The sequence below is a fragment of the Danio rerio genome, chromosome 11 (assembly GCF_052040795.2).
Source record: "Danio rerio strain M-AB ecotype USA chromosome 11, GRCz13ab, whole genome shotgun sequence".
Taxonomy (NCBI): Eukaryota; Metazoa; Chordata; class Actinopteri; order Cypriniformes; family Danionidae; genus Danio; species Danio rerio.
The window spans coordinates 6,065,699-6,089,295 of record NC_141031.1 but is presented as its reverse complement, the minus strand read 5'-3'; the positions used below and the strand labels follow the sequence as shown (position 1 = coordinate 6,089,295).

General features: G+C 39.8%; 2 protein-coding genes across 6 annotated transcripts in view; one reads left to right on the top strand and one right to left on the bottom strand.

The window, feature by feature from the left end:
• Positions 1 to 14,059, top strand: part of ano8b (anoctamin 8b) — a 43,111-nt gene extending 29,052 nt beyond the window's left edge. The window contains exons 17-24 of the mRNA XM_087273134.1: positions 1,719 to 1,845; positions 2,420 to 2,475; positions 2,617 to 2,691; positions 4,362 to 5,099; positions 7,928 to 8,119; positions 8,249 to 8,380; positions 10,279 to 10,389; positions 11,209 to 14,059. Coding sequence (XP_087129260.1) covers positions 1,719 to 1,845; positions 2,420 to 2,475; positions 2,617 to 2,691; positions 4,362 to 5,099; positions 7,928 to 8,119; positions 8,249 to 8,380; positions 10,279 to 10,389; positions 11,209 to 11,901 — 2,124 coding nt within the window. The 3' untranslated portion in view covers positions 11,902 to 14,059. The remainder of the gene's footprint in view (positions 1 to 1,718; positions 1,846 to 2,419; positions 2,476 to 2,616; positions 2,692 to 4,361; positions 5,100 to 7,927; positions 8,120 to 8,248; positions 8,381 to 10,278; positions 10,390 to 11,208) is intronic.
• ranbp3a (RAN binding protein 3a) overlaps positions 1 to 23,597 on the bottom strand; it is a 1,280,039-nt gene that overhangs the window by 1,206,345 nt on the left and 50,097 nt on the right. The gene's annotated exons all lie outside the window — the stretch shown is intronic.

The following is a 23,597-nucleotide window of genomic DNA, read 5'->3' as shown; positions in this document are numbered from 1 at the left end:
TTCCAGCCTGATCTTAGCTGGTCAGGCTGGAAAATTACCAGCTAAATCCAGCTAAAACCAGCTTGACCAGACTGGTTTAAGCTGGGCATGACTGGTTTTGGCTGGGCTCCCAGCCTGGCCAGGCTGGTCAAGCTGGTTTTAGCTGGTCATATTCCATCAGAACCCAACAATTTTGATAATTTTCCAACGCAACCTAAAAACAACCAAACATCAACGTCTAATGATCTTACAGCTTGATGTGGTGTAAATGCTACCAGACGTTGGATTTTGGTTGCCATACCTGACCTGAATAAATATCAATGTTATTTGACATCAAAATAATGTTGTCCTTGGACGCTGGCTAGACATTGAACTTTGGTCGCCTTTTGGTCATCACGACCTAAATCTAACCTAATATTAACATCTTATGATGTTGTGTCCTAGTTAGATCATGTGTCTGAATAGTACGCTTGATCAGACACAGAGTACTTTTAGTGGGCGGAGTTACAAAATAATTGCTGTTCTTGGTGGAAGTGGTGTTTTAATTTCTTGTGACATCATAGATTGGTAAATCTGAAAGGATCTTGCATTTTCTCGACCTGGTGTCAGTAAAAGCTGTTTCAGTAACAATGAGGCATGAGGTCTGAAATATACAGGATATTCTTTTAGTACATTGACCTCTCATATATCAAAAGCTCAAGTAAAACTTGACTTTTCAGTTCATGACCACTTTAAAGGAATGATGACCAGATATATATGTAGGAGATAAGGTGACATATACAAGTCTTAAAGTAGTCTAATACGTTAGTATACATATTTTACAACATGTTGTAACTTTCTATTGTTAGGCTGATTTTTAAAAATGCCCATTGAAACATTCTATATTAACCACCTTCATCAAAGAGCTTAGAATGACCAAGAGGCGACACTCAATAGAACGTTCCATTGCAACAGCAGCGGCCAGCAAAAGCCCCAGATTCCGCCATTTTGGAGTGAAAGCGATCGGCTGTCCATTGGATCTTATTGCTGTCGCGATGGCAAGCAGCTGCTTAGTTTTTTGTTTATTTTTTTAAAAAGCGCATTAAAGCTGAGATACAATCTGACAGACGACAATACAACACTTACTATCACAATCATCCGCACTTTTAATAGTTTATTTTACACTTATAATATGCTGTTGTTCTATTGGAATTTTCATTCCAAAATGGCCGCCGCGCCATCTTGTGGCTGTTACCCAAATCACACTAGAGTTTCGCCTCTTGGTGATTCTAAGCTCTTTGCCCTCATTAAACTATACTCTAAAAGGCTTTATTCAGACTGATCTTTTTTTTTTTCTGAGGTTGTTTTTTTGTTGATAATGAAGTCTTAATGTCCTAATTAATAGTGTTATACGACCGCTTATGCAGATATTTGATACTGTTAATGAGCTAATAGTATTTTACAGCTTAGACCAACTCAAATTGCATATAAATTATTTACATATATGGCAAGCAGCAGTCCAAACCTGCTGTAAGGTGAAACAAGACCCCTTTGCTTCATGTCTGGATTATTAAGCAAGAAAATACTAGAGGTCACAATGCAAGTGGTCCTTGCAGGTGAAAAAGATGATCATAATAATCTAAACAATATATGATTCATATGATATTTCATCATAATATATCAGTTTACATATTAGTGAGTGCAAACATTTAGAAAGTAGTAATGTAAAATGTGATCTGATATGAAGAGATGTTTGGCAGGAATTCGTGATGGGGATTAAGGAGCTTCCACGAGTAGCAAGATTCATCCCTAAAATCATGTTGGCCATCACTGTGACGGCGTGTGATGAGGTGTACAGAAAGATCGCCTGCTGGCTAAATGACATGGGTGAGTCACAGTATGTTCAGCACTGAAGTTTATATTCACCCTCTCCTTTCCTTACAGTAACCTATAGCAGGGGTTCCCCAATCTGAGAGGGGCAAACAGATACAGTATATACAGTGTGGTCTAATTCCAAGTAATATTATAATATCGCAATGTGTACAGTTAAGAATTAATAGTAATTATTAAGTTCAATATTAAGGCTAAATTGTCCGTAGTGTAGGAGTGTGTGTGTGTGAATGTGTGTGTGGATGTTTCCCAGAGATGGGTTGCGGCTGGAAGGGCATCCGCTGCGTAAAAAACTTGCTGGATAAGTTGGCGGTTCATTCCGCTGTGGCGACCCCAGATTAATAAAGGGACTAAGCCGACAAGAAAATGAATGAATGAAGTTGAATATTATTGTTTAACAGTTAAAAAGTTAGAAAGTAAGACAGCTGAATTTGATAGTGGTCTGGATTTTCAGAATTTAGACCCCCAGAAGCTAAACAGAGGAGTGAGGAAGAGAAAGAAGCTAAACACTGGCTAGTTGTTTGGCCTCTGTGAGGTGAATACTAATGACTGACTCTTCTGCTTCCCACAGAAAACTACAGACTTCAGAGTGCCTATGAGAAAAATCTCATCATCAAAATGGTTCTTGTAAGTTCTCATGGTTTTTGTGAACAAATATTTATATAAATTTTGTCAAATTAATTTTTTAGCTCAAAAATGTTACAAATGACCAGCCATTTTTTATAATTGTTGTGAAAATACACTTTACTTATTCGCTCTCTTTCTCAGTTTCAGTTTGTAAATTCTTATCTCAGCCTTTTCTACATTGGATTCTACCTCAAAGACATGGAGCGTCTGAAAGAGGTGAGAGTCCCTGACAGGACCAGGTGAACACTTATACAAAGAAAATTTATATTCTCTTATGTATGAATGAACCAACATTTTTAAATATTTATATTTATAAATAAATATATATATAGACCATTTTGAGGGATGTAAGCAGAAACAATGGTCCCAACATATTTCCCATTTTACATTTTTAATTTTTATAGCTTCAAATAATAAAAAAAGGAGCCAATTATTAATAAATACTGTTATGAAAGCTGTTTTAACAGAAAGTTATTATTAAATTGCTTCTATCGGCACTGGTGGGAGGTGTGCGTTGCCTTAGCTGCCAATGCCATATCCGCACTGCTATGAGTATGATATTGCATTTATACAACAGTTTGACGGCATAATTGTGTATATAACAACAAAATCAAACATAGAGAGTCTCAAAAACCCTTTTGTATGAGGAACTACTTTCTTCTGGATTCAAATCATAAGCTGACAGCTAAACAGTTAAGCGTGCATCTTTTAAACTTTAGATTTGTAGTGTCTGCTTTTTGCTGGCTGTATGTAGGCGGAGTAATCCGCTTGTTTAGTGTGACGTCACGCGGAGCGGCTTCCGGGTCCAAGCGCTCTATTCAACTGAATGGGGCGATTCATGAAATGGTAATAAGAAACGTTTACAAAGCGATTTAATGCTTTCGAAAGTCACGATCGCAATATATATGTCCGTGACTAATATCCAATGGCCAGAAAGTGATTCATTTTTTTATAAATTGTTAAAATGTTGGTATTTGTTATGCAGCAAGCTCAGAGATTGTTGTGTACACTATGACTTTATATAAAATTAACTTTAATGTGTGATAGGAATAAAACGTGATCATGAACGAATGATTTCTCCACTCAAATGAGTGGCGGCTTGGACCCGGAAACAGTATTACATACGTCACAAACACGTCACCACTTAACAAGCGAATACACAAATCGTAAAGAGGCTGTACGGATGCTGATATTACTCAAATATATCACGGCTATCATCCAATCAGATTCGAGAACCAGACAGAACTGTTGTATAAATATATATATATACATATATATACAGTTGAAGTCAGAATTATTAGCCCCCTTGAATTATTCGTCCCTCTGTTTTTTCCCCCCCAATTTCTGTTTAACAGAGAGAAGAGTTTTTCAACGCATTTATAAACATAATAGTTTTATTAACTCATTTGTAATAACTGATTTATTTTATCTTTGCCATGATGACAGTACATAATATTTGACTAGATATTTTTCAAGACACTTCTATACAGCTTAAAGAGACATTTAAAGGCTTAACTAGGTTAATTAGGTTAACTAGGCAGGTTAGGGGAATTAGGCAAGTCATTGTATAATGATGGTTTGTTCTGTAGAATATCGAAAAAAATATATAGCTTAAAGGGGCTAATAATTTTGACCTTAAAATGGTGTTTAAAAAATGTAAAACTGCTTTTATTCTAGCCGAAATAAAACAAACAAGACTTTCTCCAGAAGAAAAAATATTATCAGACATACTGTGAAAAATTCCTTGCCCTGTTAAACATAATTTGGGAAATATTTAAAAAAGAAAATAAAAAACACAGGAGGGCGAATAATTCTGACAACTGAATATCAATTATCAGCCATTTAGATAGTGAGAAAGTAACTTTGTGGTGTCCATACTCCTGCAGATGCTGGCCACGCTGCTGATTATCCGGCAGTTTGTGCAGAACATGAAGGAAGTCCTGCAGCCCTACCTGGCAGAGCGGCACCGATTAGGTGAGCTGACGCTGAGGGCCGTTTGGGAGCTGCTGGTGTCGGCACTGCTCAAATATGGGCGTCTCGCAGCAGGACGAGCACAGGTCTCACCCAGCGACCCAACAGTGCTCGGGCCAGGCCTGCGAGGCCCACAGATGGGTGAGGAGGGACACCAAGATAGACGAGAACGCAAGTGTCTGAACGGTGGCTGCGGCGTCCCGGATGAAGACATGGAGGAGGAACACGGGGAGAGGCACAGCGAAGAAGAAAACGAATCCGAGAGCCTCATCGACTGCGGCCTGAAGCTACGCAAGGTCAGCTTCATCGAGAAGGTGGAGCGCAAGTCTGCGAGCTGCGTCAGCCCAGTGGACGACAGCTTCCTGGAGGAGGGGAGTCCCACCATGGTGGAGAGGGGCATGGATCCTGCATCGGTTTTCGAGATGTGTGATGATGAGGATGAAAACGGGGCTCCGGAGATGAAGGAGCTGGCAGCAGAGCCGCTGCCGACTGGAGTGGAGAACAGCTCCTCGGTAAAGCTCAGGAAGAGGGGACGCAGCTTAGAGAGAGCTGACAGCAAGACCAAGAGAGATTCGTGGATGGATCCTCCTGAGGAGCAAGAAACCAACACACTCACACAGGCGGAGGTTGAGAGCTGCATGCAAACGTACCAGGTCAGGACACTCTCCATACTGTCGTGAATTAAGCTCATAAAATGATTACTATTAATAATTAATAATAACAAGTTATTATTTAATTATGAAAATTTGGGTTGACTTTATTTCTAATGTTAGCCGAACTTAAATTACATTAAATTGAACTACTCGTCTGTTGGAGTCTACAAAATATTTGTCTGTTAATTCAAAGATCAATTAGTTTTCTGGTCTGGAAGAAGAATACTGTGAAGGATAGTAGCATCTGTGTGCAAGTCCAATATAAACTTAGGATAGCTGATGCTGTGCTGCATCTTCTTTTGTTTAAAAGTAACTGTGTTGTTACAAATACAGTGAAAATCTGTTTGCTAATTATACATACATGAACACATTAGTGCATTGAGTGACTTTACGTTTTTGTGAGCTAAACTAGGTTTTTGTGAACTAAGCATTGTATCAGTTGATATAATATGGTTATTTTCTGTAAATTTAAACAGTCCTATAAAACTTCCCTATTTTTACAGAAAATTCCAGGCAACCAGTGCCGGTATTTTTCAGTTAATTTAACAGATTTTTTTAGCAGTGTAAATAAATTAAAGCTAAATTATAAATGTTGTGTTGATTGAACTAAACATTACCTTACCTTTATGTAACTAACTTAAGTTCACTCAAATAAATATTTTTTTCTAACTGGGTTACGTGGAACCTGTTGACATAAAAAAGTTAATTAAAGCCAACATATCATTTTTTTGAGTGTACATTAACTGATTAGTACAACCTGTTGCTTTCTCTTTGAGTTCAAGAAACTTGTTTTGTGTTTAAAAAGCAAGCAATCTGCATGGGCTTAAATGTTTAAAGGGCCGTGAAACCCCCTTGTTTCAGCTGGGTTTTTTGACACCTCTACTTTGGAAAAAGTCAGGAAAGTGTGCGTGTCCAGCTCTGTTTAGGGGGGGAGTGTCGGAGGAGGGAAAGAGGGAAGGTCTGTAAAAATTTGCATAAAATGGGAGTGTCGGTTTTGATTTTCACAGAGGCAAAACAAACACACAGACGCAGAGGAGAAAGACAGTAACTGTTTACATGGACATCAGTAATCAAATCATTTGCTTATTTATTAAATGGAGGACTTAAACTGCAGTTTGGCTCTTTCATTCAGGAATTTTCTTCATGCCCCTTGTGTCAAATGAGATATTTGATTCGAGGAGCTGCTCTAAGCGCGTATTTTTCATGCAATGTTTGATACCACACGGCGAATGAGAGAAAAAAACCCTCCGCATTTCTCTGTAACTTAGATGCACCCGGCAGGTAGCTTCAGAAAGCCGTGTGTGTTATTCCTGTCACAAAATGTGGTGAAAATCCTACACAACGTTAATAGTTTAATTGCGGTGTTTACATGTTTACACTCGGAGAGAAGCATTTACAGCGGATCTTTCAGTCTATAATATTGTAATAATGTACGGTAAACTTTATTAACTTATGGTATGTCTTTAAACACTGAAAGAGTACTGCTGACGATACGAACTTACTTTGCCACTGAATAAACAAACAAAGACCACTGATCGCTCGCTTACCAAATCTGTAGAGAAAGGACAATCAACACCAACTGGAGTCTTTATTAAAAGGAGACGAGCGGCAAATCCAGATTTCACCATTTCCAGATGAGAAAAGCTCTCGGGTAAAAAAATGTTCCTTAGACACGTATTTCTATCGCACGTCGAGTGCACTGTAGTCCACACGTGAGTCCAGCTGCGCTCTCATAGAGGGAAATGAAAACAAAACCTTCACTGCAGCAAACTATAGAGAGAGCCGGTACAGAAGAGCCTAGAGTTTTGAGAGCTTAGGGGTAGAAGAAGTTCAGGTGCTTCAATAGGGTTGCTGATGTCATGAACTCGGGGTTGAGCTAGGTAATGGGATGTTGCCTTCTAGTTGTTTTATAGTTCTTTGTTTGTGACACAATGGTTTCCAACTGAACTTTTGATTGTGTGTGCTATCAGAAAAGCAGTCAATGTCTTTGTGATCTAGATTACTGCTATTCTCTCCCTGCAGTCAAACAGATACTTTCAAAATAACGTGAAGTAGGGCTGTGCAATTAATCGCAATCGCAAAAAAAATCGCAACTTCAGCACACGCAATTTCTAAATCGCACAAGGCTGCAATTTTTATCTATTAATTTATTTTTAATTTTATTCAGAATATGCTCTTGTGCGTATGATTTTAATATGCTAACCAATCAGAGCTGACGCAGCGCACCGGGCAATTACAGCTAAGCTAAATAGGAGAAAGATGTTAACCAGCGAGTCTTCCGAACAGGCGAGCAGGAGGAAAGAACATAAAATATGGATGCAGGTCAAAATAAAAATGATTTGGTGCCAAGGAGAAATTCATTGGGAGTATTTTGGATTCAGGAGAGAGGATGTCACAGAGCAAGGCAATTTTCAAGACTTGGGAAATGATTTTTCCAACAAAACGAAGCAATACTACAAATCTGATCCAACACTTAAAACAGCGTCATAAAAAACTGTGTGATCAATGCATGTCAACAAAGTCCATCAGAACAAACAAAAGCACACATCAAAGCCAGCCCTAACAGACTAAACTAGTAAGGCAAAGGGTCAAAACGGCACAAAGAAATTACTGACGCATTAGTTTTGTTATGCACTTGTTGTGCACTGAATGCATTTAGAATGTGTGTATTTAGCTTGTTTGAAAAAGCAAAAACAGTTGCCAAAATCGCAAATAAAGTCGCAATCGCAATATTCGTTCATAAAATCGCAATATGAATATTTTGTCCATATTGCACAGCCCTAACGTGAAGCATCTAAAACAGTTCTGCTGAATCAACTCCTTTTCAGGACACGTTTCAGGACTACCAGGAGATGTTCGTCCAGTTTGGATATGTGGTGCTCTTTTCCTCTGCCTTCCCATTGGCCGCCATGTGTGCCCTCATCAACAATATCATCGAGATCCGGAGTGACGCTTTTAAACTGTGCACCAGCCTACAGAGACCGTTCGGCCTGAGGGTGGCGAGCATCGGACAATGGCAGGTTCGACAACACTGACTACTCTAACAAATCCTTAATATACTCTTGAAGAACAAAATGTATTTTTTTGATGCTGTTCCAGGAGTGTCTTTATGTAATACGGTTATGTAAAAGTCCTGTATCATTGCACAGACAGTGATGGAAGCCATGGGTCTGATTGCCATCATAGTGAACTGCTATCTGATTGGTCAGTGTGGGCAGCTTCAGAGACTGTTTCCCTGGCTAAGTCCAGAGATGGCCATAATCTCTATTGTCATCCTAGAGGTACGTGCACACATACACACACACACACACGTTTGTATAGCTATCTTTATGGGGACTTCTCATTGACTTAATGTGTTTTCTACTGTATATTCTAAGTGTATATTCTGTTTATCTTCCCCAACCCTAGCCCTAAACCAGTGCTTAATTGAGCCAAATCTTGCCAGATCCTGTTCCGCAAAATGTCAGATATTCCTGCTTTGCATTCCTGTATTTATTTTAATGGATCCGGCATTATTATGTGTGGTGAATACCTACATGTGTGTGTTTGTGTGTGAGGGAATGAGAGAGAATGCGAATGAGTGCAAGTGAAAGGTGTGTGGATGTGTAGTCACCATGCGCAAGTTAACGCAAAAGTTACGATATTGTTAACTATTGGGCCTTAACAATATCTTCAGCCAATCAGCGTTCTTATATTTACAATCACTGTCATTGGTTGGCGACTATTGCTTCACGCGCAGTGAGCACAGTGACCTACCTAAATAATATCTGGATTTTTTAATCTTTCTTCCATTCATATTTTTATTCATTATTAATCCGGGGTCGCCACAGTGGAATGAACCGCCAACTTATCCAGCACATTTTTACGCTGTGGATACCCTTCCAGGTGCAACCCATCTCTGGGAAACATCCACACACACTCATTCACACTCATAAATTACGAAAAATTTAGCCTACCCAAATCACCTGTACCGCATGTCTTTGGACTGTGGGGCAAACCAGAGCACCCGGAAGAAACCTATGTATGCGCAGAGAGAACATGCAAACTCCACACAGAAATGCCAACTGACCCAGCCGAGGCTGGAACCAGCGACCTTCTTGCTATTAGGCGACAGTACTACCTACTGCGCCACTGCGTCTCCATATCGGTATTTTCAAAATAGCAAATAGGAAGTCACGCACATTTACATTTTTTAAAACCACGAGTAAATCTGATAAATGAGCCTGATCAAATAAGATCTTGAGAAGACGAAACGGCGTGAATGGATCAGGATAGCAGGAGACAGAAGCAAATCGAGGAAAGTCAGCCAGAAAACATGACAGTAGAGGTAACTGTGGGCTCTTCTTGAAGATTAGACAGAGTCATGTGATTTTTTTTTTCACTTGGCACATAAAAGTGAAGTGAACTGAATAGTGATTTTTCATACGATTTATGTGTGTAGCCACATGTTTTTATTATCCATGACTGACCTATAACGTTTTGGTAAAAATACTAATAGACCGTTCAGAAATGTGATGCTCTCTTTGCGCTATCACTGTTTAATGACGTCATGTTCGGAGGAAACGGAAATAGTTTGGCCGAATGGTTTTGTTCCAGGAATTATTCATTTACAAATTAAGCACTGCCCTAAACTCAACGTTCACAGGAAATAATTAACATTTTACATTTGTGTGCTTTAATAACGTTTTAGAAAACCTAAAAGCTGAACGTACATCAGTATCGAAAATGGCAGGAACAATCTACAAACAGTAATTGGAGTAATCCTGTTTGTTTACATGCACTCATAGTGTTTTGGCCTCAAGTAACATTTTTGTTTTGTACACTAAAGAACGCGTGTAGGATTTTAAAAAAGGATTTTACATTTACATTTAGTCATTTAGCAGCAATTTTGTCTAAAGCTACTTACAATTGAGGAGGCATTCAGCGATTCAAAAAGAAGAGGCAATACACACAAGAAGTGCTAATCATACAAAGCAACTCAGAGAATTTAGTGCTAGAGTCAGAACGTTTTCAACCCAGAAACTGCTAGCGTATTTCACACATAATTAATAAGAAAAATATTATGCTTGTTTGTTTATGACTCCAGGATAATTGCATTAAATGAACTGTCCTATAAATGAGGGAATTGACAATAATCGATGGTTTCTGTTCTTCTTTATGTCTTTCAATATGTGCTCAGCACTTTGCAGTACTTCTAAAGTATATCATTCATGTGGCAATACCAGACATCCCCAGCTGGGTCGGAGAAGAAATGGCCAAGCTGGAGTTTCAGCGCAAAGAGGCGTTCAAGGTAATAATCCAACCATAACTCCTGAGAAGCCTTTCTTGGTGTTTAGCATGGGAACCACTAGAAATGTATTACAATTTACAATTTAAATGGCCTAGTGGTCATTGAGCTCGTTTATATAAGTCTGTACCAAATAGAATTTTAATATTTACTTTCAAAACTTCTATTGAGATTCTAATTAAACTTATTATAATAATAATTAATAATAATTCCTTACATTCATATAGCGCTTTTCTAGACACTCAAATTACTTTACACAATGGAGGAAATCTCCTCATCCACCACCAGTGTGCAGCATCCACCTGGATGACACGATGGCAGCCATATTGCGCCAGACTGCACACCACACACCAGCTGATTGGTGGAGAGGAGACCTGTGATGAAGCCAATTATGATATGGGGATGATTAGGAGGCCATGATAGGCAGAGGCCAGTAGGCCACTTTGGCCAGGGTGCCGGGGTTAAACCCCACTGTTTTTCGAAGGACATTCTGTGATTTTTAACGACCACAGAGAGTTAGGACCTCGGTTTAACGTCTCATCCGAAAGACGGCGCTCACTTAGCAGTATATAGTCCCCTTCACTATACTGGGACGTTAGGACCCACATAGACTGCAGGTTGATCGCCCCCTGCTGGTCTCACTAACACCACTTCGGTGTAATAGTTTGTTGTCATGATTTATCCGTCATTAACCTAAAATACTGTCTTTTATCAAATACTGCACAATTATCAAGCCTATAATTGTGTGCAAGTTACTTGACCGCCCATGTTACCAAGTTATGGTAATTAATAACCTAAACATGTGTGTATGTGTTTATTCAGAAGCACGAGCGTCAGGCGCAGCAGCATTTCCAGCAGCAGCAGCGGAGGAAGCGTGAGGAGGAGGAGCGGCAGCGGCAGGCCGAGTATCAGGCCCGACGGGACAGAGACGACGGCCGCTCGGACGCCTCTGGCAGTGACCACCACCATGAGAAGAGCCAGAGTGGCAAAGCCAGATCAGGGGGCGGAGGAGGCTCTTCTGGCGGAGAGAAACCCAAGCGGCCCAGCTCGCTTCTTGGCAACAACAATGTGATGAAACTTAAGCAGATCATCCCTCTACAGAATAAGTTTTCTTCCGGCACAGCTCGTTCCCCACAGTCACCCACAGGGAACGAACCTAAGCTACCAGGTTTCCTCAGTTTCAAGTTCCTGAAGTCTCCAGAGAACAAGAAGGAAGCGGCGATGGCTTCTGCCAGTGCGTCAGTGGCTCCCCCAGTCCAGGAGAAGGTAGAGAGGTCCCAATCACCCAACAAGTCCTTCAATCCCGGCAAACTTTTTAACTTTGGTAAATCGGAAGGTGGTGCATGTGTGAACGGGGCTCAGCTTTCAAAACTAGGGGATGGGGGACAGATGCAGGACAAGCCCCCAACAAAGTCTGACCTCAATGGGGTGCCGGACGAAATCCCATCTCCTTGTGGAGAGAATGGGGAAAATGGATCCTCATCCGATGCTGATCCATCAGGCCCTAAGATGTAACATCAAAATAATCGTCAGTAAAAAAAAATAAACAGTGTGAGAAACTACTTAGTAAGAATGAGGGTGGGAGAGTGTGGAGAGGAATCTCCTCGCCTGAGGCTGTGCAAGACTCGACCTGGAAGCTGTTGAGTAAAAGACATAAGGGGGAATTCACTAAAGGTATACTTCATTTTCCGTGTTCCGCTCCATCTAGCGCACAACTGAGCACTGAAATCATTTGCACACGCACTGCTGTACATGCACAAGTCCACGTGGACTCAAAAATCGAGCTGCAAACAGACAGTAGGGGTGTGCGATATTTATCATCCAGGTTGATATCATCATTTTGACAATGTACTAGCTGACATTATTGAATGTCGTGCTGTTTGAAGAAAGCAAAAAAACGTTTTGAGAGTCTGATAGCATTTACTGCAAGATGTAGCATATTAGTACAATTAGATTTTTCTTATGGTTAAGCTTATGAAAGAAAAATATATATCCAACTCAAACTCATTCTGATTACGTACCCCTATTTAGATTTCTGGAAAGCGCCAATTACGTTGCAGGAGGCACATGTTTTTGCAATTTTTGTTTTAAAGAATCCAGCAGAGGCCGCTGTGTACTCTTTTTGAGATCTCAGATTTCTCCTGCGAGTGCCATTCGCACTTGCTGTTCTTGTGTAAATCCACCAGAAGCCGCTGTCGACTGACTGACTGATCGACCGACAGACCGATCACCCCACCTATCCCCTTCCCTAAACTCAACCGATAGTGTTTTAAAAAGCACCGATTGACCCGCATACCCACTTCCCTAAACCCAACCGACAGTGTTTACAAAAGCAATCAAGAACAGCAAAAGCTCTTATGGCAGCCTGATTTTTACCTTGTTTTCAGATTTGACCACATTCTTACCCTGTTATTTATTTCTTTGTTCTATTTTTGTGGCTTTTGCTTTTGTCATACCTGCTTTCTGAAATCGTTCTTTACCAGACTCGAACCCCATCGTCACAGACCTCACGGTCAACTCCTCACTGTGTCTCAAATCCTTGAATGTACGCGGTAAGCCACTACAAACTGGTAACCGACGAAAAGCCATGCACACAGAGGTAAGCGGTCACGAAAAAGAATGGCATCATGCGTATCGTTCGTTTTCAAGACAAAATGCAGCCATACATTTCTCTGGCTACATAATTCGTGATCTCCAGAAATGTATATAGGGCCACGTTTTCAGAATGAGCCGGTGTTGCAACATATCCCTGTATATTTTTTTCATACTTTTAAGATTTGATTTTCGCAAGTAGTTCCAAAACAGAGCTGTAGCAGAACATTTCAGAGCAGAGTCAATGATTCAGCGATCCATTCATATAGATCAAGGGTCACCATATGCTGAATTTATAAATGGATCAACTTCTACATGAATGAATGAATCATTGAATCACTCATTAAGATAATGAATTGCTGTCTACTGGTGGTTTTCCAGGATAAAAAAAAAACATTCAGAAAAATCCTGTTTAATAATCATTTTTGAAAAAGCCAATGTTGTTAGTATCACACACCTCTTGTGGAAAGTGTGCGCAGACCTCAGAAGTCATGCCAACCCAGGCTCATTCTGAATACGTACCGCTGTATACATTTCTGGCGAGCGCCAAATATGTCCCAGAAGGTATGTTTTTTTGCAGTTTTTGTTTTCGTGAATCCACCAGAGGCCGCTGTGTACACTTCTTGGATCTTAAATTTCTCACCAGAGTGACATTCACTCCTGCTCGTCTCACGTAAATGCACCAGAGCACGCTGTCGACTGACTGACTACCTGACCAACCGAGCGATCACCCCACCCACCTAAACCCAACCGATAGAGTTTTAAAATCCACTGATTGGCCAGTGCCCTCCCACTTCCCTGAACCCAACCGACAGTTTTAAAAAAGCAACGATTCACCAAGTTTTCAGATTTTACCACATTCTCACCCTGTTATTTGTTTGTTTTATTTTTTGGCTTCTGTTTTTGTTTCCCTGTTTTCTAGAATCGTTTTTTGCCGGACTCAAATTCCGTCGTCACAGTCAACTCCTTACTGTGTCTCACATCCTCCAATGTAACAGGCGAGCCACTAGACAGACTGGTAACAGCGGAAAAGCTGTCCAAGCGGAAATAAGTGGTCAGCTGGTAAGCGCGAAAAGGAACGGCATCATGCGTTCGTTTTTGTTTCATGATGCCATGCCCTTTCGCGGTTACTGACTGTTTACCTCCATGCGGATGACTTTTCCACGGTTACCAGTTTGTCCAGTAGCTTGCCATGTATGTCAGAGGATTTGAAACGCAGAGCGGAGTTGACCAAGACGACAAGTTTTGAGTCCGGCAATGGTCCCATAGAACATGTAAAACAAAAGTAAATGTCAAAATATTAAATAAACAAGTAAATAACATGGTGAGAATGTGGTAAAATCTGAAAATGTGGTAAAAACCAGGCTACCACGAAGACTTTTCTATTTCTGGATTGCTTTAGATCAGTTTGGTTCAGTGAAGGTGGGTCAGTCGGTCGGATGGTCAGTCAGTCGGATGGTCAGTCAGTCGCATGGTCAGTCAGTCAGTCAACAGCGGCCTCTGGTGAATTTACGAGAGAACAGCAGGCGCCAATGGCACTCACGAGAGAAATTTGAGATCTTAAAAAGTGTACACAGCGTCCTCTGGTACATTCACAAAAACAAAAACTAAAAAAAAACATACCCTCTGGGAGGTATTTGACGCTCTCCAGAAATGTATATAGGGGTACATTTTCAGAATGAGTAGGGTTGAAGCTTGTTTAATAACCATTATTAAAAAAAAACTAATGTTGTCAGTATAGCACACCCCTAATGGACAGTGCGCTCAGACCTCAAAGGTCATGCAGACTGTCTGCAAACCGGAGCAGAATGCGGACTAGAGAAGTTTACTTACAATACACCGACAAAGTGTTGTGCAATTTGCACGCATTGCGTTATTTTAGTACCTGATTCTTTAAAGAAAATCAATCAGGCTACCATGTTATTAGTGACGTTACTTGCACCTTAATTCAAGAGAATAGCTGATACACAGCAGACGGTAAAATCCTCACAGCAGGAACTTATCAAAAATATTAGCTAGCTGCATTCACAGCAGGAAAATAGTAGCATCTGGTCTAAAATATAAACATGTTTTCCGTCAACATCATTCGTCAGTATGGTTGTATCATGCGCTGCATTTGTGTAGAAAGTGAGTTGACGAATAAATAATGAAAATGGCGTCATTTAAATACGCATGGCGCAATGATCTATCACCGCGTACAGAAGCTGGTGCAGTTAGATCGAATAACAAGGCGCATAGTTTTGTTCAGAAACGGCACACGCTACAGTGGTGCTACTGATTAGTGAATTCACCCCGTAACGGTTAATGCTTTGCTATCTTTCCGAAGAAATTTGTAGAAAAGGCCCCCCTCCAGTCAACACACTTCATCACACACACATTGCCTGCAACCCAAATAGAAATGCATGAGCTGCGTTTCTGATGGTGTCTAAAGTGCAATGTTTAATTGCTAGCCTGATAATTGTAACATTTTATTGGGTTCTCAGTAGAAAAAAAGCAACAAATCAGCTACTACACGTTTTATACCAATCAGTACAACCTTCAAAGTATAATAACCGCACAATAAGCAGTTCCAGCTATGGCTGATTTTAGGTCTAAAAACCTTTTGTTAACAGCTGGTGTGTAGAGCAATAGCAACTTTACAAGCAAAAACTACTGATGGTCTAATAAGTCCATATCGAATAACAGGCCCTGAATGGCAATATCTTCATGTTATTTAATAAGTGAAAAAAATCTGTAATGAAAACTGCTGCCGATATTCGTCGGAAATTTCTATATCCTTTCTCTGTTGTGAAGCGCTGTATACGAAGGCAGGAGAAAAGGCCAGATGAAACATGTCATGAACATTCGCCTCATCTCCTGAATTTGGTTGTTACTCGTCACATTGCCACTTATTCCTCATAATTAAAGCTCTGTTTTGAAGCTTCGAGCAGATATATTAATCACTGTGCAGACTTTAACCCCTCGTTAATACTTTAACTCACTGCTGTGTAGATGCAGCTTGACAGAAAACCAGACGGAAAGATGATATTTCACACAGCTTCAGTCAACTGTTTGGACAAACTAAAAAGGGCAGGAGCCTAAAGTGCTTGAATCTGCGCTACAGATACATGCTCACCTTGGATTTATAAGGTTCTATCTGACATTTCAGTCAATTATTTTTATTTTCTGACAACTTATTTTTAATATATGGTGTATTTTTAGGTAGTGTACATTTTGGAACTTTTATTAGGCAAACAGTCGGCGTGAAATCAAAATTTACTCATCTTATTTTTATATGTATATAGTAGTGCTTGTTATAAACGATGTATCGGGGCACTTTATTATTTTGTAAAAATGTATTTGCTCTCATAATCTTTAAACAAATACAGTAACCTTCCCTCCTCCCTCGAAACGACTTTTATTCTATCAGTACTTTAGGGCAGAGCTATCTGGCTTAGGGCGGGGCTATCGGTAATTTAGGGCGGGGCTATCAGTAGTTTAGGGCAGAACTATCAGTTTTTTAGGGCGGGGCTATCAGTGCTACAGGGCAGAGCCATCAGGGGTTTTTTTTAGGGCGGGGCTATTAGTACTTTAGGGCAGACCTATCAGTTTTTTAGGATGGGGCTATCAGTACTTTAGGACAGAGCTATCTGTTTTTTAGGGCAGGGGTATCAGTAAACTTAGGGCAAGGCTATCAGTGCTCTAGGGCAGAGCTATCAGTTTTTTAGGGCGGGTCTATCAGATCTCTAGGGCAGTGCTTTCAGTCATTTAGGGCGGAGCTATCAGTACTTTAGGGCAGAGCTATCAGTTTTTTAGGGCAGGGCTATCAGTATTTTAGGGGCGGGGTTATCAGTGCTGTAGGGCAGAGCTATCAGTTTTTTAGGGCCGGGCTATTAGTACTTTAGGGCAGAACTATCTATTTTTTTAGGGCGGGGCTATCAGTGCTCTAGAGCAGAGCTGTCAGTTTTTTAGGGCGGGGCTATCAGTCCTCTAGGGCAGTGCTTTCAGTCATTTAGGGCGATGCTATCAGTCCTCTAGAGCAGTGCTTTCAGTTATTTAGGGCGGGGCTATCAGTACCTTAGGGCAGAGCTATCAGTTTTTTTAGGGTGGGGCTATCAGTACTTTAGGGCGGGGCTATTAATCCTCTACGGCAGAGCTACCAGTCATTTAGGGCGGGCTATCTGTACTTTAGGGCAGGGCTAACAGTGCTTTAGGCTGGGGCTTTTAGCTCTTTAGGGCGGGGCTATCAATCCTCTAGGGCAGAACTATCAGTCATTTAGGGCGGGGCTATCAGTCCTCTAGGGCAGAACTATCAGTCAATTAGGGCGGGGCTATCAGTACTTTAGGGCAGGGCTAACAGTGCTTTAGAGCGGGGCTTTTAGCTCTTTAGGGCTGAGCTATCAGTTCATGTCTTATTTCTGCGTGGGAAGCAGTGGTTAATACAATTATGATTCAATTCCATCTGTAAACTTTAGCTCCTCGTTCTCTTGATCATCAGGCATCTGAAAACATTCTACATCAGAGGATGCAGATGGTAGACAGTAATCTTTCACAACTGGGTACAAAATTACATTTAAATCTTCCTCCATTTTGTTAGAAATGCCCATCTTCCAACGATCCAATCGGTAACCAAAGAGCGAATTCATGCACATTTCAGAAAATTTCAGTTGGAAGTGTGTTACAATAATTGAAAAAAGGACAATCTTACCTTTGATTCCACGTCGACTTTAAAGCTCAGTATCTCAAAACCACTCAGCAAGCAGAAAGAACCTTATATTTGCAAAATGGCAAAATCTTCTTTTTTTTAAACATGAATTTGAAAGAGCTCGAATGCAAATTTGTGTAATTGCATAGTCCGCTTCACAGTTATTCTAAAATGTGTAAATGTGTAATAACAAGTTTCCAAATTTTGAGTAGGGTTGTATGACTAATGTCTGTGCTAATTCTTTACAGAGCTAAGCCTCATTACCGTCCCAGTTGTGCACATAATAGTTGTATGTGTATATCATTTTAGCTACTCTCTTCGCTTTTTTAATGTTCAGCATTTGTTGCCAACTTTAATTAATTTATTCATGCCTAGCTATTTATAGATTCGTCTTTTTTTACTGAGGTAAAACTAATACATGCCTCCACTTTGCACATTATTTCAGTGTCAAGTCATATTTTACCGTAAAGCTGCTAAGCACTTTTGCTTTGGAAATGTGAAGGAAAACATAAACGTTCACAATCAAACTGTCTCCATCTTTAAAGACAGTCTGAATGTGTGCTTTTGAAAGAATGACTGGTTTTCCTGCAGCAACGAAGGCAGGTTGTTATCTGGAAAGGGATGTTGCTATCACACGAGCCGCAGAGTGAAGGGTTTCAGTGCAGCAGCTGAATCTGTGTGAAGAGAATGAGCTGTTTATGTTCCAGCGTGAGGTCAGGAAGAAACGAGAGGTGCCTCAAGTAATAAAATATTACGTTTTTATTACTTTTTATTTTCATACACAAGATACAAACTATGCATCTATTCCTTATTTTGTTGACAGCAGGTTGTTGCAATAATATTTCGACCTGAATAGTGGTTTGAACCCGTGTTCTACATTCAGTTGGTACTTGTTTACGAGGCCCTTCATTACGGTTATCAGATGTTTTTCCATTATTTGATTGCATTGACAAGTTCATCCATTGTTACACAATTACACATTGTTCCTGCTCTCAAAAGATTATGTTTGCTGCTTTTTCAAACTACATATTTAAAATAAGCTGAAACGACACAATTCTTGACTTTTTTTTGGGACAACTTAATTGTTTTATGTTCAATTCACTTAGATTTTTTTATGTTAACTTAATAGATTTGTGTGGAACCCTGCATTTTTACAGTGTAACCTGACAGCAGTATTCGTCTTTTCTCCACTCAATATTAATCGCATTATATCTAATATGCATTGCCTTTGTTCATAAAGTGACTTGAACATAAAATTTGAATGAAATTAATGGATGTGTAACATTTGCACTCGTTTTCATTTGCATTTCGTTTGTTTGTTTGTTTTTTGTGACCCTGGACCACAAAATCATTTGCACAGGGATGTTTTTTTTTGGGAATAGTTTGTTCTTTTAAATCCCCAACATACATAAATATATCAAAATGTAATATGCAGACGTGCTATGTCAGTGATTTTATCGATATTTCGTTTTTTAAAACTTAGATTTCACATTTTCAAGTAGTTGTTCATTAATTTATTTATTTTTTGCGGCTTAGTCCCTTTATTAATCAGGGGTGGACACAGTGGAATTAGCCACCAACTTATCCAGCATGTGTTTTACACAGCGAATGCCCTTCCAGCCACAACCTATCACTGGGAAACATCCAAACACTTCTGCATTCACGCACAAACACTACGGACATTTTAGCTTATTCAGTTCACCTATACTGCATGTCCTTGGACTGTGGGGGAAACCGGAGCACCCGGAGGAAACCCACGCAAACACGGGGAGAACAATTTCACACAGAAACACAAACTGACCCAGCTGGGGCTCGAACCAGCAACGTTCCTGCTGTGAGGCGATCGTGCTACCCACTGTGCCACCTTCAAGTAGTAGTATCTCAGTCAAATATTATCCAATCCTAACAAAGCATACACCAATGGAAAGCTTATTCACGTAAAGCTTAGGAATTGACACTTGTGTAGTCCAGGGTCACAAAAAAATTAAGATGTTAAGAACTTAGCTGTCCCTTCAGTAACAGCTGCAATCACATCTGGAAACCAGCTGTCTGTCAACCACGATTTGCCTGTGCGTTTTATTTGTTATGAACTTCATTTGATTCACCCAGCAGGCTCAGGATGTCAACATGACATCAAATTGACGTTGTACCCCAATATCGTGGGACTTTGCATTTTGTTTGGAAATGAAAATAGGGTTGACATCAGAACCCAACATCAGGTTGACATAATTCCGATGTCGGACAGATGTTGTGTTTTGGTTACTTTCCAACCAATATGACGTCTATCAGACGTTGGATTTTGATACTTGACGAATTAATGTCTGTATTTGATGTCAATATGATGTTGGTTTAAGATGTTGGCTCGACGTTGGATTTTGGTCACTTTCCAACACAACCTAAAATCAACCAAATATCACCATCTAATGATGTTAAAGCTTGACGTTGTGTGGACATTACCACCATGACAGCTATCAGAAGTTGGATTTTGGTTGCCATACCTGACGAATAAATGTCTGTTTTTGATGTCAATATGATGTTGGTTTAAGATGTTGGATTTGGCCACTTTTAATGCGACCTAAAATCAACCAAATATCAACGTCTGATGATGTTACAGCTTGACTGTGTGGACGTTACCACTATGACGTCTATCAGACGTTGGCTTTTAGTTACCATACCTGACAAAATAATGTCAGTATTTGACGTTGATATGACGTTGGTTTAGGATGTTGGATTTCGGTCACTTTCCAACACAATATCAACGTCTAATGATGTGACAGTTGATGTTGTGATGACGTTACCACTATAACATCTATCAGATGTTGGATTTTGGTATATTTTGCCATATACTTGTCGAATAAATGTCTGTATTTGATGTCAACATGACGTTGGTTTAAGATGTTGGATTTGGCTACTTTTAATGCAACCTAAAATCAACCAAATATCAACGTCTGATGATGTTACAGCTTGAGGGTGTGTGGATGTTACCACTATTACGTCTATCAGACGTTGGCTTTTGGTTGCCATACCTGACGAAATAATGTCAGTATTTGACGTCGATATGACGTTGGTTTAAGATGTTGGCTAGATGTTGGATTTTGGTCACTTTCCAACACAACCAAACATCAACCAAATATCAACGTCTAATGATGTGACAGTTGATGTTGTGATGACGTTACCACTATAACATCTATCAGATGTTGGATTTTGGTATATTTTGCCATATACTTGTCGAATAAATGTCTGTATTTGATGTCAACATGACGTTGGTTTAAGATGTTGGATTTGGCCAGTTTTTAATGCGACCTAAAATCAACCAAATATCAACGTCTGATGATGTTACAGCTTGACAGTGTGTGGACGTTACCACTATGACATCTATCAGACGTTAGCTTTTGGTTGCCACACCTGACGAAATAATGTGAGTATTTGACGTCGATATGATGTTGGTTTAAGATGTTGGCTAGATGTTGGATTTTGGTCACTTTCCAACACAACCTAAAATCAACTAAATACCAACGTCTAATGATGTTACAGTTGACGTTGTGTGGACGTTACCACTATAACATCTATCTGACGTTGGATTTCGTTGCCATATACTTGTCGAATAAATGTCTGTATTTGATGTCAACATGACGTAGGATGTTGGATTTGGCCATTTTTTTAAGCAACCTAAAATCAACCAAATATCAACGTCTGATGATGTTACAGCTTGACAGTGTGTGGACGTGACCAATAGGACATGTATCAGACGTTGGATTTCGGTTTCCATAACGTCAATATGACATTGGTTTAAGATGTTAAAGATGTTGCCTCGATGTTAGATTTGGTCACTTTTTAACTCAACCTAAAATCAACTAAATATCAACGTCTGACGTATCAACGTTGCAGCTTGACGTTGTGTGGACTTTACCAATATGGCATCTGTCAGACGTGGGATTTTGGTTGCCACACCTGACAAAATAAAGTCAGTGTTTGATATCAATATGACGTTGGTTTTCGATGTTGGATTTTGGCCACTTTCCAACACAACCTAAATTCAACCATAAATCAACATAATTTCACATTGTTATCGGACATCAAAATAACATTGTCCATAGACGCTGGTGACCTAAATCAAACTTGATATTAACATCTTATAACTTTGTGTGTCTGCTGGGCTGTTTGATAGACTCAATAATTGAAGTGTTTGTTAGCAAGAGGCATTTTTGGTTGGTTGTTTGCTCTCTTTTTGACCTAAACTCTGCAATATGAAGGATCGCTGTGTATTAGAGAGCGCAAGGCTGCTGTAATGTTTTATCACCCGTCCGCATCATCTGTGCAGTTGATGTATCGTCAGACTGTCAACTCTGGCATAATAACATTGACGTTTCTTACTGTCGTTTAATCGAACGGTGTTAATAGCTATGCTACAGATATAGCTGAAAGCATTACGAGGCTGCATAGGTTTGCTGTGTAAGAGCTGCTTAACATTCGGTCTAACTGTGAATTCTGAACTGATTGTGATGAGATTTCCCTCTCTGAAGGCAACCTCACAAACCTATCATGAGCTCTTCCAATGTTCCACTGTAAAACTTTTCTTTATTGGAAAACAAATATATTAGGGGACGGGATTATTTATTTCTTTTATTTTGTCATATTTTTGTAAGAATTGAAATGGGATAATAAACAGATTTAAATTTATTGTTTCACTTGCTCTTTTTTGTCAGTTTAATGTGTATGAACAACTGCATTTATTTTTGATGAAGCTGCGAAGCAAACTTATTGTCTTGTTGATATTACTGTTAAACCATCCCCGGCCACTTTATTAGGTACTTACTAGTACAAGGTTGGACCCCTTTTGCCTTCAGAACTGCCTTAATCCTTTGTGGCATAGATTCAACAAGCTACTGGAAATATTCCTTAGAGATTTTGCTCCATATTGACACGATAACATCAAGCAGTTGCTGCAGATTTTTCGGCTGCACATTTATGATGCGAATCTCCTGCAGATAATGAGACTCATCAAGACCAGGCAATGTTTTTGCAATCTTCTACTGTCCAATTTTGGTGAGCCTGTGCGAATTGTAGCCTCAGTTTCCTGAGAGGTGTGGCACCGGTGTGATCCTCTGCTGCTGTAGCCCATCCGCCTCAAGGTTGGACGTGTTGTGCGTTTAGAGATGCTCTTCTGTATATCTCTGTTGCAACAAGTGGTTATTTGAGTTACTGTTGCCTTTTTATCAGCTGGAACCAGCCTGGCCATTCTCCTTTGTCCTCTGGCATCAACAGGGCATTTGCACCCACAGAACTCCCGCTCACTGGATATTTTCTCTTTTTCAGACCATTCTCTGTAAACCCTAGAGATGGTTGTGCGTGAAAATCCCAGTAGATCAACAGTTTCTGAAATACTCAGACCAGCCCATCTGGCATCAACAACCATGCCACGTTCAAAGTCACTTAAATCACCTTTCTTCCCCATTCTGATGCTCGGTTTAAACTGCGACTGATCCTCTTGACCATGTCTACATGCCTAAATGCATTGAGTTGATGCCATGTGATTGGCTGATTAGATATTTGCATTAACGAGCAGTTGGACAGGTGTACCTAATAAAGTGGCCGATGAGAGTCAAATCAAAACAGCCAATCAAATCATACTGGGTATTAATTTAACATAGCCCTAATTATTAGACATTTTTTTCACTATATTCACTTGATTGTTTACTTAATGACATTCTTATGCCTGTTTATTTTAATAAAATGTTTAATTATTTTAATTTTAAACTAAAATAGCCTATACATATTTAATTATGTCTTAGATAATTTTTATTTTAAGAATATTTATGCATTTTGTCCAGGAATGTCCACTCACCTCTTGCACTTCCTTTTGCAGTTTGTTGTAAAATCAACTGCTGCTTATTGACTATGTGTGTGTGTGTGAGAGAGAGAGAGAGAGAGCGCG